The sequence below is a fragment of the Lactuca virosa genome, chromosome 3 (genome assembly GCF_052849685.1).
Source record: "Lactuca virosa cultivar CGN04683 chromosome 3, Lactuca_virosa_CGN04683_v6, whole genome shotgun sequence".
Taxonomy (NCBI): domain Eukaryota; kingdom Viridiplantae; phylum Streptophyta; class Magnoliopsida; order Asterales; family Asteraceae; genus Lactuca; species Lactuca virosa.
The window spans coordinates 112,942,056-112,955,972 of NC_136428.1; the positions used below are offsets into that span (position 1 = coordinate 112,942,056).

Here is a 13,917-nt window from a genome sequence, read left to right on the forward strand (position 1 = left end):
AATTCTTGAACCTTAAATCCAATTTCACACTTATTGAATTGCATACAACGGATTCAAGCAATTTCAAATTCACCAATGTTTTAAAAACCAGGGTTTTAGTTGAACCGGTATGGTTTTCGGTTCAACCGGTTTCTAAATTTTCATATATTTTCTTATTTTATTACACACACATACATAAATCAAGACTTTGAAGTCTATAAGTTTAAACATTAAAAATACACATAAATATAGGTTGTAGATTAATCCAAATATATTAAAAAAACACATAACTGCAACTTTACATCAATCCACATACATAAAAAAGAAAAATATAATATAATACATAAACAAAATATAGTTTTAGATTAACACAAACACATCAAAAAACTTCACAAAATTTACCATGTGTTTTTATGCAAAGAAATCAAAATTAGATGTGAAAAAACACAACACCCCTTGATACTTTCTCTCTCCTATCTCTTATCGCTACACCCATAACAACTTCTTCTTAGCACAAGATAGAGAGTGGTGTAACATCCTTAGCACCTCCCACTCCATATAGCTTTATTATTATTATTATAAATTTCGATAACCGTATAAAATTCGGACGACATTATAAAATCGGACGACATTATAAAATTCGAACGACTATATAAAATTGAACAAAAACAAAGTTTATCTTTATTTATCACAAATATTAATTGGTTCGGTATTAAGTTTTAATTTTCAATATGAAATTGTATTTGTAGTGTAATTCCAATTTTTTTTTTAAATAATAAGAATAATCTAATAAATAAAACAAAAGCAAAAACATAAAAAAAAAACAAAAAAACAAAAAAAAAACAAAAATGGAAAGAAAAAAAATGATGTCAAATCAAAGAGTAAATAATTGATTAGATTGAGGTAAGGAGGTAAAAATGGTAAAGAGAGCACAACCCTTAAAATTAAAAAAAATAAAAAGTTAAAAAAGAAAATGTAATTAATAACGAGGAGTGCATATAAAATCATCATAACGTAATTAAGAAGTATCTATTTTTTTTTAAAAGACCGTTATGTATAAAATCTAAGAATTAAAATAGTGAGTTTCCACTTTCCGGGGACAAAAACATTTATCGGATTCCAATGAAAAAACAGACAATTGAAGAGATTTTTATAATTTTGTCTCAAGTTTTAAATTTTGTTATAAATTTTATCTTTTTTTTTTCTGAATTCTGTTTTTTTTTTTTTAAATAACTTTTTGTACAACTATTTCTCCAACTTTTTTTAAATAATTATTACATTTTTTTCATTACTTTTTATATAATTTTACAATTTCTTTATAAAAAACAAATATATATATATATATATATATATATATATATATATATATATATATATATATATATATATATATATATATATATATATATATATATATATATAACTCCTATTTGCAAACGATAAGAGGAGCAGTTCATTAACCTTTATTTCATTAGCAAACTCATTCTGGTTTTCAGCCGTTATTTTCGGTTTTGGAGAGACTTTGCTCGAAGTCAAGCACATGACTTTCCTCTGTTTTGCATGGAAGACTCTCAGTGGAAGACTCTACTCTACCTTCTGACCTCCGCCTGCCAAAATGGAAAAGTGAAGATCGACGCTAATCTATAGTAATAATTGGAGAATATCAGTTGACTTCATTGTATGCGTATTTCACAAAATTCCATTTGACCTTGTGATGTGTTCTCATTTGCACTCTACACGTTAGGCCTCTTTCTCCATATGTATGTGTAAGTGTAACTCCATTCCATTTATTCACTTCACTCTGATTAATGACGATTAGAACCTGTACACCTTTGATTCTCAGTTTGGTAATTTGGTTAATAATCTAGGGTTTACAATGTCAATCACATTGTTTGTTTCATCTCATCTGTTGGTATATATAATAAACCTAATTTCGCACTTCCTTTTTTGTTGGCATCAGGTAAATGTAGGCGGATTCACATTGCTACTAACCTTATGGGGTTTCTCAAGTCTCCAAGGCGTCTGCTCACATGGAGTTCATCCTTTAGCCAGAATTGCTATAGAGATGACTGTGTTGGACCTCAATGATTCTGCTTCCAGTGTTAAAGTCTCTCCTTCAGTTCTTGGACCAGGGGTATGATTTGATCTCATGAAACTTTTAACTTTTTCCTTGCAAATATGAAATCTGTAAATGATGTGTTATAGGGGCAAAGTTTTGATTGGGTGGATGTTAACATAAGCAATTCAAATCCATCAGATAATGATTGGATTGGAGTATTCTCTCCTTCTAATGTCAGGTACATTGGTTGCATTTCATTATTATGGCCAAAATTTCAGATTTATTTGTGATAAACCCTTTCCCTTAAACTATTTTCAGTTCTTCCACATGTGCCCCTGAAAACCCTAAAGTTCTTGCACCATTGTTATGCACTGCACCAATTAAGGTTTGCCCTCACAATTCAAAATCCTTCTTGCTGAATTTCTATCTCTTTTATCTTTTTACTATTATTTTGAAGCTTATTGTATCATTTCTTGGCAGTATAAGTATGTAAAAGATGGAAATCCAAACTATAAAAATACAGGAAAAGCATTATTGAAGTTTCAATTGATCAACCAAAGATCAGACTTCTCTTTAGCCCTATTTTCTGGCGGATTATCACAGGTTTGAACTCATATCAATTATTATTCAAATGTAATATGAAAATGACATTTACTTTTGAATCTCATATACTTTATTAACAGCCAAAGCTCGTGACCGCTTCAAATACAATTGCTTTTGCAAACCCAAATTTACCAAATTACCCTCGCTTGGCTCAAGGAAAGCTATGGAACCAAGTAAATACTCTCTCTTGTTGCTAATCTGAATACATATACACCAATTCCAAAAGGTTTTTCTTTTCACCAATATAACCTATTTTCTTGAAAAAAAAATTACAATTCTTAGATGAGTGTAACATGGACTAGTGGATATGGAGTAAAAGAAGCCAGACCATTTGTTGAATGGGGTAAAAAAGGTGGAAATCAGAGCCTTTCTCCTGCTAGTACTATGACATTTACTCGTAACAACATGTGTGGTATGTGACCACTTATTTCTTTCTTTTTTTTTTTAATTTTTTTAATAATCATGTATTATGTTATTTGTAGAAAATAATGTGTAAAAATAAACCAAGAGTCACAATCTTTTTGCAGGAGCTCCAGCAAGAACAGTAGGTTGGCGTGATCCTGGATTCATTCATACAAGCTTCTTGAATGGACTTTCTTCCAACTCATTGTATGCTACACGTTTTTATAGCATGTGATTTTATAAAAAAATGCTAAATTTTACACATCTTTAATCATTACAGTTACACCTACAAGTTAGGTCATAAATTATCTAATGGAACAATCATTTGGAGCAAGGTGTACTCATTTAAATCCTCTCCTTACATTGGTCAAAACTCTCTACAACGTGTCATCATTTTTGGTGATATGGGAAAGGTTTGTAATTTTCTAATGACTTAATGGATTAAGCTAAAAAACCTGGCTTAATGTATTAAGACACCAACCCTTTACCTACTTGGTGATTTTTTTTATTCATATGATGCAGGATGAGGTTGATGGGTCAAATGAATACAATCAATATCAATATGGCTCCCTTAACACTACCACACAACTTATTAAAGATTTAAACAACATTGACATAGTTTTTCATATTGGAGATATTTCTTATGCAAATGGATACCTCTCTCAATGGGATCAATTCACTTCCCAAGTTGAGCCAATTGCTTCATCTGTACCTTATATGATAGCAAGGTAACTTTATCTTACTATAATCATCCACAACTCTTACACCACAAGGGCAAAATCGTCACATTCTTTTCTAAATATTGCAGTGGTAATCATGAAAGTGATTGGCCCGACTCAGGATCTTTTTATGAAACTGAAGATTCAGGAGGCGAGTGTGGTGTTGTGGCTCAAACCATGTTTTATGTCCCTTCACCAAAGAGAACCAAGTTCTGGTAAGTAAGTCTATGGTTTGAACTTTGAAGGGTATTTTGGTCATTTTTCCAAATAATCTTGATTTCTTGGCTTCAGGTATTCGTCAGATTATGGGATGTTCAGATTCTGTGTTGCTGACTCAGAAAGTGATTGGACAGAGGGAAGTGAGCAATACAAGTTCATCAAACAATGTTTGGCATCTGTAAACAGGAAAAAACAACCATGGTTGATCTTTATAGCTCATCGTGTATTGGGCTACTCTACTTCATGGTTTTATGATATTTTAGGATCATATGGTGAACCTGATGGAAAAGAGAGTCTTGAGAATTTATGGAAAAAGTATAATGTTGATATAGCCATTTTTGGGCATGCACATAATTATGAAAGAACATGTCCTATGTATCAGGTATATGATGTCTAAGATATCTTGTGTTACTTTATAAGTGTTTTGGATATTGTTTTTAATGTTTTTTTTGGATTCAGAGTAATTGCACAAACAATGGAAACCCAAATTACAGAGGGAGGTTGAATGGGACAATTCATGTGGTGGCTGGGGGTGGAGGTGCGAGTCTTACACAGTTTGCTCCGGTTAGCCAGAAATGGAGTTTGTTTAGAGATTATGATTATGGATTTCTAAAACTTACATCATCTGATCCTTCTAAGCTTTTGTTTGAATACAAAAAGAGTAGAGATGGGAAAGTCTATGATTCATTTACAATTTCTAGGGAGTAGGGGGTCATAAAAGACATTTTATTTTGCATAATGGTAATGTGTTATGTGTTAATGTATTTTTGTTTTGTTTTTGAGTCTAAGAGACTCATTAATGTTGTGTATTAACTATTGAAAATAAATGAATCATGTGAAGGAGAACATGTTTATTGTAAACGCATAGTTTTCGTTACAAACATAGAACATGTTTGACAAAACGAGCTGATAGCTGTTAGCCGGAAGATATAACTTTTATTTGTATAGAAGTGTTCAACAAATTTTTAAAAGTGTAAAATTATATAAAAACCAAAAGTTAAAAAAATCCGAAACTTGAAGTAGTTTTTGGATTATGAGTTTTTTGTTTAAAATAGAAACTAAAATATGTTTTTGTTGAACGATTTTTTTTTTCAAGCTTTTTCTTAGAATCTAAAAGCTAAATGCATTAAAAACTCTTTGCAACACGCCTATAATATTGAAAAAAATAAGTTTTTTTTTGACACTTTTACAATATGAACCTTAACCAACACAAATGAATCTTAACAAACATAAATGATTTATTAATAAAAACTTTTATAAATATACCATCCGAATGATCTAAAAATTAAGTCTAAAGTTATCCTGTTTTTTGTTTGATCATTTGCTTAAAGGAACATGGTGTCCAACAGAAATGATTAATCTTCGCAATCACTAGATATGCTTTGTTTGAATTTCCCTTTACTCCATTTATGGTCGCTTATTATACTATATATCTTCTTCAACTTGACATTCTAAAATTTATCTTGTGTTTACACTTCTTCTCTCTATCTCTCACCGCTTCTGTATATAAAGCTGCGCATTTATAGACTATATGCGCTAATTAAGATTAAACACAATGGTAATCAGTTGACTTGTTGGTATTTTTCTTAAGATTCTATTCATTCCATTTGGATCAATTTTGCTCGCTTTTGTAGCTATGATTCTAACTACACGGATATATGCAGGCAATGGGGTTGAAGTTGCTAGCATTTTTATGGGTTTTATGTAGGATTGGAGGCGTAGCATCACATGGAGATCAACCTTTTTCAAAAATTTCAGTACATGAAACTGTGTTTGCTCTTAACGATGCTGCTTATGTTAAAGCATCTCCTCTTGTTCTCGGATTGAAGGTAGCTTCAAAATTAACGTCTTCGATTTACCATTACATATAAGGCTTATAATTCGAATCACAATCGGGATTTTGGATTAAAATCTGTAACTATATCCAGGGGCAAACCTCCGAATGGTTGACTGTGACGTTGCACAATCCAATTCCATCTGTTGATGATTGGATTGGAGTATTCTCGCCTGCAAATTTCAGGTATTTCTGATTCAATCGAAATTAATTATATCAAGTGTTTAAAATCTTCCATTTTCGTTGTTTTCAGTGCTTCGACATGCCTCCCCGACAGCTCAATGGTCGCTCCTCCATTATTGTGCACTGCGCCTATCAAGGTTTATTCAGTTTCATCGATACCTTGATTTATTTCATATTTGATAAACTACAAATAAACCAAATCGTGTATCCTTTTTCAGTTCCAGTATGCAAATTATAGCAGTCCTAACTACAAAGACACAGGAAAAGCATCGTTGAAATTTAGATTGATCAACCAAAGATCTGATTTCTCTTTTGCATTGTTCAGTGGTGGATTATCCAAGGTTTTTGCTCATGGCTTTCTGTCATTTTCATCTTCACCCTTTTTATTCTATCTTTCAGTTCCAAATCTCTAACATGAAATTAAAATTTCATTATGAAATAGCCAAAACTTGTTGCAGTGTCGAATTCAGTTGTTTTTGCATATCCAGATGCCCCAAATTACCCTCGATTAGCTCAAGGAAAGATGTGGAATGAAGTAAGTTTATTTCTACTTCAGTCTTCATATGCTGTTTTTACTTCTTTTACTCATTTCCACAAGTATAATAAATAATAATACTCATACATTAGGAAAAAGCAAATGAGTAGTCATTTCACAAGTTTTGTGCCATCTACTCACTTATCCCATTAAGTCAATCTTTTTGTATCAAGTCAAAAGGATACATTTATATATACTAAATGAGTACTAATGTCTGTCTTGTGGATAAAGTGTTGTATACACAAAGTCTGTTTTTTTTTGTTTTTGAACTGGATAAACTGTCTGAATCAGATGACTGTAACATGGACAAGTGGATACGGAATCAACGAAGCTGAACCTTTTGTGGAATGGGGCCGGATAGGTGAAGAGACACGGCGTTCTCCTGCTGGGACACTGACAATTGACCGAAATAGCCTTTGTGGTATGCAAATAATATTTAAATATCAAAATTCATGTTAAGTTTGACTCTCAAAAGTCAAATATCAACACTAGTTGGACAAAATGAACAATTTTTTCTTTTTTTTTTTAAATTTTTAGGAGCACCAGCAAGAACAGTTGGTTGGCGTGATCCTGGATTCATTCATACCGGATTCTTACATGAATTATGGCCCAACTCAGTGTATGTTGACTCTTTTTTTTTTTTTTTTTTAAATAATAAATTTGATTTTATATGTTTTCATAAAATATATCAAATCTTTTTCTCAATGTTCTTTATGCAGGTACACATATAAATTAGGAAATAAACTTTTAAATGGTACTTTTATATGGAGTCAAGTTTACCAGTTCAAATCATCTCCTTACCCGGGTCAAGATTCTCTACAACGTGTGATCATTTTTGGAGATATGGGAAAGGTGAGGGACTGTTTGTGAAAATTTAGTCCATATGTTTAAACGTTTAATAATATTGTTTAAATGTTGCAGGATGAAGCTGATGGGTCGAATGATTATAACAATTATCAGCATGGATCCCTTAACACAACTAAACAACTTATTAAAGACTTAAAAAATTATGATATAGTTTTCCATATTGGAGATCTTTGTTATGCCAATGGGTACCTCTCACAATGGGATCAATTCACTGCTCAAGTTGAACCAATTTCCTCTACAGTACCTTATATGGTAGCTAGGTATTTCTTCTCAAAAAAAAAAGTATAATGTTAAATGTTCTACTAAGAAAATATAAAAAGTACAATGTTTTAATATTAAAAAAAAAAATCATACTTTGCAGTGGTAATCATGAGCGTGATTGGCCGAATTCAGGATCTTTCTATGAAAACAATGATTCAGGAGGCGAATGTGGGGTTTTGGCAGAAACTATGTTTTATGTTCCTGCTGAAAACCGAGCAAAGTTTTGGTGAGTTTTTTTTTTCTTTTAATCTTTATACGATAAAAAAGCGTATTTAAAAAAAAAAAAAATGTTTGATTGATTGTTGAAGGTACTCTACGGATTATGGGATGTTTAGATTTTGTATTGCTGACACTGAACATGATTGGAGAGAGGGAAGCGAACAGTATAAATTCATTGAGAAGTGTTTGGCGTCTGTTGATAGACAAAAGCAACCATGGCTTATTTTTCTTGCTCATCGTGTATTGGGGTATTCATCCACTTCATTTTATGCTGTTGATGGAGCATTTGGTGAACCAATGGGAAGAGAGAGCCTTCAAAAGCTTTGGCAAAAGTATAAAGTTGATATTGCCATTTATGGTCATGCACACAATTATGAAAGAACGTGTCCCATTTATGAGGTATATATCCTCACAACTTATAAACTGTTGTTGTTTGGAAAAGAAAATGGTCATTTGTAATATTTTTTGTATGATTCAGAATATTTGCACGAGCAACGAGAAGCACAATTACAAGGGAAGCTTAAATGGGACAATTCATGTGGTGGCGGGAGGTGGAGGGGCGAGTCTTACTAATTTTGGAAACATCAATACTACTTGGAGTTTAGTCAAAGATGTTGACTATGGGTTCTTAAAACTCACGGCATTTGACCATTCTAACCTTCTGTTTGAGTACAAGAAGAGTAGTAATGGTAAAGTTTATGACTCGTTTGCGATTTCTAGAGCTTATAAAGATATATTGGCTTGTTCGGTTGATAGTTGCCCACCCACAATCCTAGCTTCTTAGGTTTAAATTTGTATATTCATCAATGTTTGAACTCAAATTAGTTCCATCTTTTGAGTTCTATTTTGTTGAATATTAACTTTTATAAACAATGGGATTTCAAAATACTATATTTGTTTGTGTGTGTGTGTGGATCAAGTGTAAAGAAGATGAAGAGGTAGAAAGATGCAAAATGTTGAATATTTTGAACTGTTAGGTTAATGAAGAGTTTTTGTGTGAGGAAATAGCATGCAAAAGGAACGTATTTAAGCCAATTTTTAATTTAGGGGACGGATGTTTACATTCATGTTATGTGGTTATAGCTTTATTTTATAGTCTTTTAAACATGATGTATGTTTCTTATAACACCGGCTTACCATTGAAAAAGATAAAAGAAAATAATAATAATAATAATGAGTGGTTAGATGAGTAATGTAAATTATCTTTTTATGTGTTAGATGACTTATTGTATGTTTTCTAAAGGCAACATCAGAAGGTAGTCGACCAAGTCTCATGATCAAGAACCCAAGCTCACCATTGTTGACTAACGTGTTTCTATGAACCGGCTTCTTGTGTACGTAAATATTTTGTATCTTTTATCTTTATTAGAAGTATTTCAGTGACTAGACAATTATATACACATCAAATTACAACAAAATAGAACTAATTAACAAAATAAATGACTAAATGAGTGAACAAAATAACCAAATGAGTTGTTATATTATCATGTTTGGTTGGTAGACCGAGGTTGAAAGAGCCATCCAAATATGTTAAACGAGTGAACAAAATATCCAAATGAGTTGTTAACTAGACACCAAAATGATATCAAATTAATAAATAAAAACAAAAAAGCTATTTTTTGAAAAAATTAAATTTTAATCTCAATATGGGGAAATTAAGTAATCTAACAACTTTTTAATGTGTAACAAATAGCAAAATAACCATTTGGTCCGGAACAAGAAAAAACTTTTTTTTTACTGATTCTGGAACGACATTCCGGACCAACATTCCGGACTAAAGTTTCGGATTTCGGAAAAAAATTGTCCGAAATCCGAAGAACAATTCCTACATTTCGAGAAAAAAAATTCATTTTTTTATTTAAATTTAACCAGAACTTGAACAAACATAGTAATGTGAACTATATATGATATTAGTGCATAACTATATTTTATTGAAAAACAATGACATTAAACATTTCGCGATTTAGCATTCAGAATCCAAAAAAAAAAAAGATTTCTTTGAAAATTATAAAAAAAAAAAAAATCGAAATATGAACGGTACTTCAGAACGAGGGCATTCCGGAAAAAAATGGTTCTTTTTCAAAAACTAATAATTTTTTTTTTAAATCTCATTTATAATAGTAAGATTACTTAATTTCCCTTAGCAGTTACCACTAAATAACTTACTAATACACATATTCGATGTCCATTTGAAATATATCTATGCATTTGTCGGTTTAACAGCTAGTCAAGCAAGCTTTTATTTATTATTTACAAAAAATGATTATTAAAATAAGGTTTCATCTACTTTACAATACACTAAACTATATTTCTATCCTTTTATTTTAATTATGAAAAAAATAAGAATTCTCAAGCTTTAAAAGGGATTTTTGTAAGAATTCTACAAACAAAAATACGTTTATAATTGTATGATATCATTTTATGCATGATAAAAAAATAAGAAAGAAAAAATATCCCTGCTATGTGAATTGATAGTAGGGACCAATATTGAACTTGAAAGTACAGAAACCGATTTGGAAAATTTGTAGGAACCGAACAGCAAACCTTTAGGTGTTATACGGTACCGGTACTGTGTAACACTCCATTTTCGCATTCCAATAAAATTCAAAATAAATCGTCGTTTATAAAATTCGAAGTAAAAATATATTACTTTTTAGAAAAATTAATCATCATAAACATGTAGGAAACGCCAATACGATTTCCGTAGATATAGAGAATGCCCGAATCCAACATCGTATGAAAAAGTTATGCTTTTCAAAGTTTCGCGATTAAACCGACACGGGTTAACATATCGTAAAAAGTGAATTTTAGATAGGTTGCTTATTAGCATAATCAATCTAAACGAAAGTCGTAGTAGTCGTAAAACAAAGAGTGTGCATATAAAGAACGTCCAAATATGACTTCGTGAGAGGAAGTTATTATGATTTTTCTAAGTTTCAGCATAGTAGTGCGGACACAGAAATCAGAATTCAAATTAAATGATTGTTAGCCGACACAATCTAAATGAGAGTTGAAGATCTCGTGAATATGAACTCGTCGATATAAAGACATTCGAGAACGGAGTTCGTATGAAGGAGTTATGAATTTCGCACGGACTTTAACAGTTTAAATTGGTCTAAATATGAATTTTAGTTAGATTGAGAATTAGTTGTTGAGACCTAAAGGAAAATTGTAGAGCTCATCGAGAGGATTCCGAGGATATAAAGAACGTTGAAAACGGACCTCGTGTGCGAAAGTTATGGTCGTCTGAAGATTTCAGGAAAATGACTTCAACGATGACGTGGTGGAACTAGAGTGCGCCACGTGGAAAAAGACGCGTTGGGCCCTCTACCCGACATGATGATGTGGCACCACAAGGTTGCGACACGTGTCGCCATACAAGCTTGACACGTGGCATGTTTTCTAGAAAAGGTGATGTGGACGAACCCGGACGAGACATGTGGCAAGCGACGGGTGGAGCCAGCAGCACGCATGGGCGCGACGCGCATCCCTTTTTCCCCTATAAATTCTTCTGATTTTCACTTCATTTCCACTCCAAATCATTCTAAAACTCTCTCAAACCTCCGAAATTCTTTAGGCCCAATTTTAGGGATTTTCGTTCGTCAGTATCGAGCTTCTAGTGCGTCAGAGGGTCCTACAAATAGGAGCTTTCGGGTCGGGATTCTATCCGCGCAATTTCCAGGTTTTTTGCTAAAATCTTTGTAAGTTAAGCTACACTTATTTTGTTTCAAGTGTAACTTATGTTTATGTTCATAGTCGTCATTATGAACCTATAAATAAGATTTATCAGTAATTCCAGTTATAATATTGATTGATCAACTTACAGGAGAGGTGCCTAGAATGATCACATTGGCTTGGTTGTTGGATTTTAGAAAATCAATATGCCTAAATGATCCTGCCTCCCAACTGTCTTGCCTAGCCGATCCTTATTTGATAGAACTCTCGGTATTCATTGGGATTAGTGAAAATCTAGTTTCCATTACCAGAATCCCATAGGAACTAATAAGTAATAGTATTATATTTTAATACTTGTTAGGCGCGTTAACCACCAGTGGGATCATCCAAAAAGCTGTTAATATTCTGAGAAACTGTCCAGGTGAGTAATCTCACTATACCATGTAGTACAATATATATCCATGTCTGTTAGGATAGATAGCTAGTAGAGTAGACAGTATAAATGTGCATGTATTAGTAGAATCTAAAGTGCAGTGTCTATGCGTAATTGTTGTAACATTTGACTTATATAGAGGGTGAGGGTGGAACGGTTAATGAGGTCGGGAGCCTATAGCCCCACATATATTTAGTTAGGGTATGATGGTGGAACGGTTAAGGAGGTCAGGAGCCCATTCTAAAATACAATCTTATTGGCAGATCATGAGTTATTGTTTGTATACATGTATATATATTGTGGTATATGGTAATTTGGGGAACTCACTAAGCCTAGTGCTTATCCAGTTGTTATAAATATTTTTTAGGTACTTATGAGAAGGGAAACGTTCGACTATACACACGCGCATTCGCAACATGTTTCCGCATAATGTAAATTACACTTTGATATATTTTCATAAATAAAAATGAAAATTTTGGGTTGAAAATCAGGACGTAACAAGTTGGTATCAGAGCCCTGGTTTGAGTGAACTGGATAAACACTCGTGCGATTCTAGACTCAAACTAAGGATCTGAGTAATTAACAAATCTTTTCATAAAAAGAATAATACAAAAAGGAAAGAATATGGTGCGTGCAGTCAGCCAAAGCTCAGAAAGGAAAGTGATTCCCAAAATATCCATATTTGTTATGTTTACCAATATATGAGATGTTAGAAATTCATGCTAGTATGTAGTCTAGGGATCTTTTCAGGAATTGTCGGTTAAAATTGTCTGATACTTAAGATGCCTTATAGTCTAGGGATTTTGTAACACCCGTGTTCCAAATTGGTTAAGCTTACTTTTATCAGGGACCGAAGATGAAGTTTTGGGGGAAACTATGTGCCACGACGTGGTGCAAGGATGCACACGACGTGGCACTGATTAAATAGATCGCGTCTCTTAGTGAGCCACCACGGCGTGCCCAAGGATGGCCACGACGTGGAAGCTATTCTGGCCCAAGCCCATGATTCTTTTAGGTTTTGCTTCGTATTTAAACCCCTCTAAGCCACTTTCAGGGTTCATGTCACACCCCCAAACCGGAACGGCGGAAACGTTCGGGGGCGGAGGACGTCATGCTCAGTATCACAACACATGCATCATAGTAATCAAAGTAACAAACAACCATTGTATAAATAATAAAGTGTTTACATTATATTTGATTCACAAAAGATTGACTCCAAAAGTAAATGACAAAACAAAGGCATGAAGCTACTATGCTCCATCTTCTGAATCCTGGTGTGCGTACCTGTCTATTAGTTTCCTAAGAATACAAGTTATTTTGAAAAAGTAGATCAACATTTTAAACTGGTGAGTTCATAAGTATTTATGTTATAAAAAGTATACTATAAGTTCTTTAGAAAAGTTCGCCTGTTCCTCTAGAAAATCCTATATTTTCTGATATGATAACATGATAAGTAAAAATGACTCTGCAATTCCTTCTATGAGTACTTAATGAATACAAGTTATATACAATCTAGATCAAACAGACAATCGATTGTGTGAATCTGCCCAAGCCCACAACCAAACAAGGAACAGGAAATGAGGCGGAAGTCATACATCCCATTGTTGGTTAGATCTCCATTGTATATAACCCTGGCGTATCCACTAGGTGCTTACGGAGTTAACTGTAATAGTTCTTTTATATTTAAAGAAAACATTCCTTAAGAAAATCATATATTTTCTTTAGTAAAATGGTAACCACAATAGTTCCTTCTATAATCACTTAGTTTATACTAGCTATATATAATCTAATATCGAACGGACAGTTAAATGTGTGAATCTGCCCTAAGCTCACAACCAAACAAGGAACATGAAATGAGGTGGAAGTCACACATTCCACTGCCTATCGGATATTAATTATATATAACCATGATGTATAAACTAAGGAATT

General features: G+C 32.7%; 2 protein-coding genes across 4 annotated transcripts; both read left to right on the forward strand.

The window, feature by feature from the left end:
• The first annotated feature begins 1,430 nt into the window (after positions 1–1,430).
• Positions 1,431–4,842, forward strand: LOC145166402 (putative inactive purple acid phosphatase 1). 3 transcript variants are annotated; one of them, XM_079085372.1, is made up of 13 exons: positions 1,431–1,745; positions 1,940–2,113; positions 2,185–2,276; positions 2,357–2,423; positions 2,519–2,641; positions 2,722–2,814; positions 2,924–3,053; positions 3,169–3,250; positions 3,324–3,456; positions 3,566–3,771; positions 3,852–3,977; positions 4,054–4,363; positions 4,441–4,842. In XM_079085372.1, the coding sequence occupies exons 2-13, from the start codon at positions 2,045–2,047 to the stop codon at positions 4,687–4,689; spliced, it is 1,680 nt and encodes a 559-aa protein (XP_078941498.1). In that variant the 5' UTR covers positions 1,431–1,745; positions 1,940–2,044; the 3' UTR covers positions 4,690–4,842. The 3 variants fall into 3 exon arrangements, with proteins under 3 accessions (XP_078941498.1, XP_078941499.1, XP_078941497.1); XM_079085373.1 differs by having other exon boundaries at positions 1,431–1,739; XM_079085371.1 differs by lacking the exon at positions 1,431–1,745 and adding an exon at positions 1,756–1,826.
• Positions 4,843–5,639: 797 nt separating this feature from the next.
• On the forward strand, positions 5,640–8,947 carry LOC145166403 (putative inactive purple acid phosphatase 1). Its single transcript, XM_079085374.1, has 12 exons — positions 5,640–5,810; positions 5,910–6,001; positions 6,069–6,135; positions 6,217–6,339; positions 6,441–6,533; positions 6,825–6,954; positions 7,071–7,152; positions 7,253–7,385; positions 7,455–7,660; positions 7,762–7,887; positions 7,970–8,279; positions 8,359–8,947. The coding sequence occupies exons 1-12, from the start codon at positions 5,640–5,642 to the stop codon at positions 8,662–8,664; spliced, it is 1,839 nt and encodes a 612-aa protein (XP_078941500.1). The 3' UTR covers positions 8,665–8,947.
• The last annotated feature ends 4,970 nt before the right edge of the window (positions 8,948–13,917 follow it).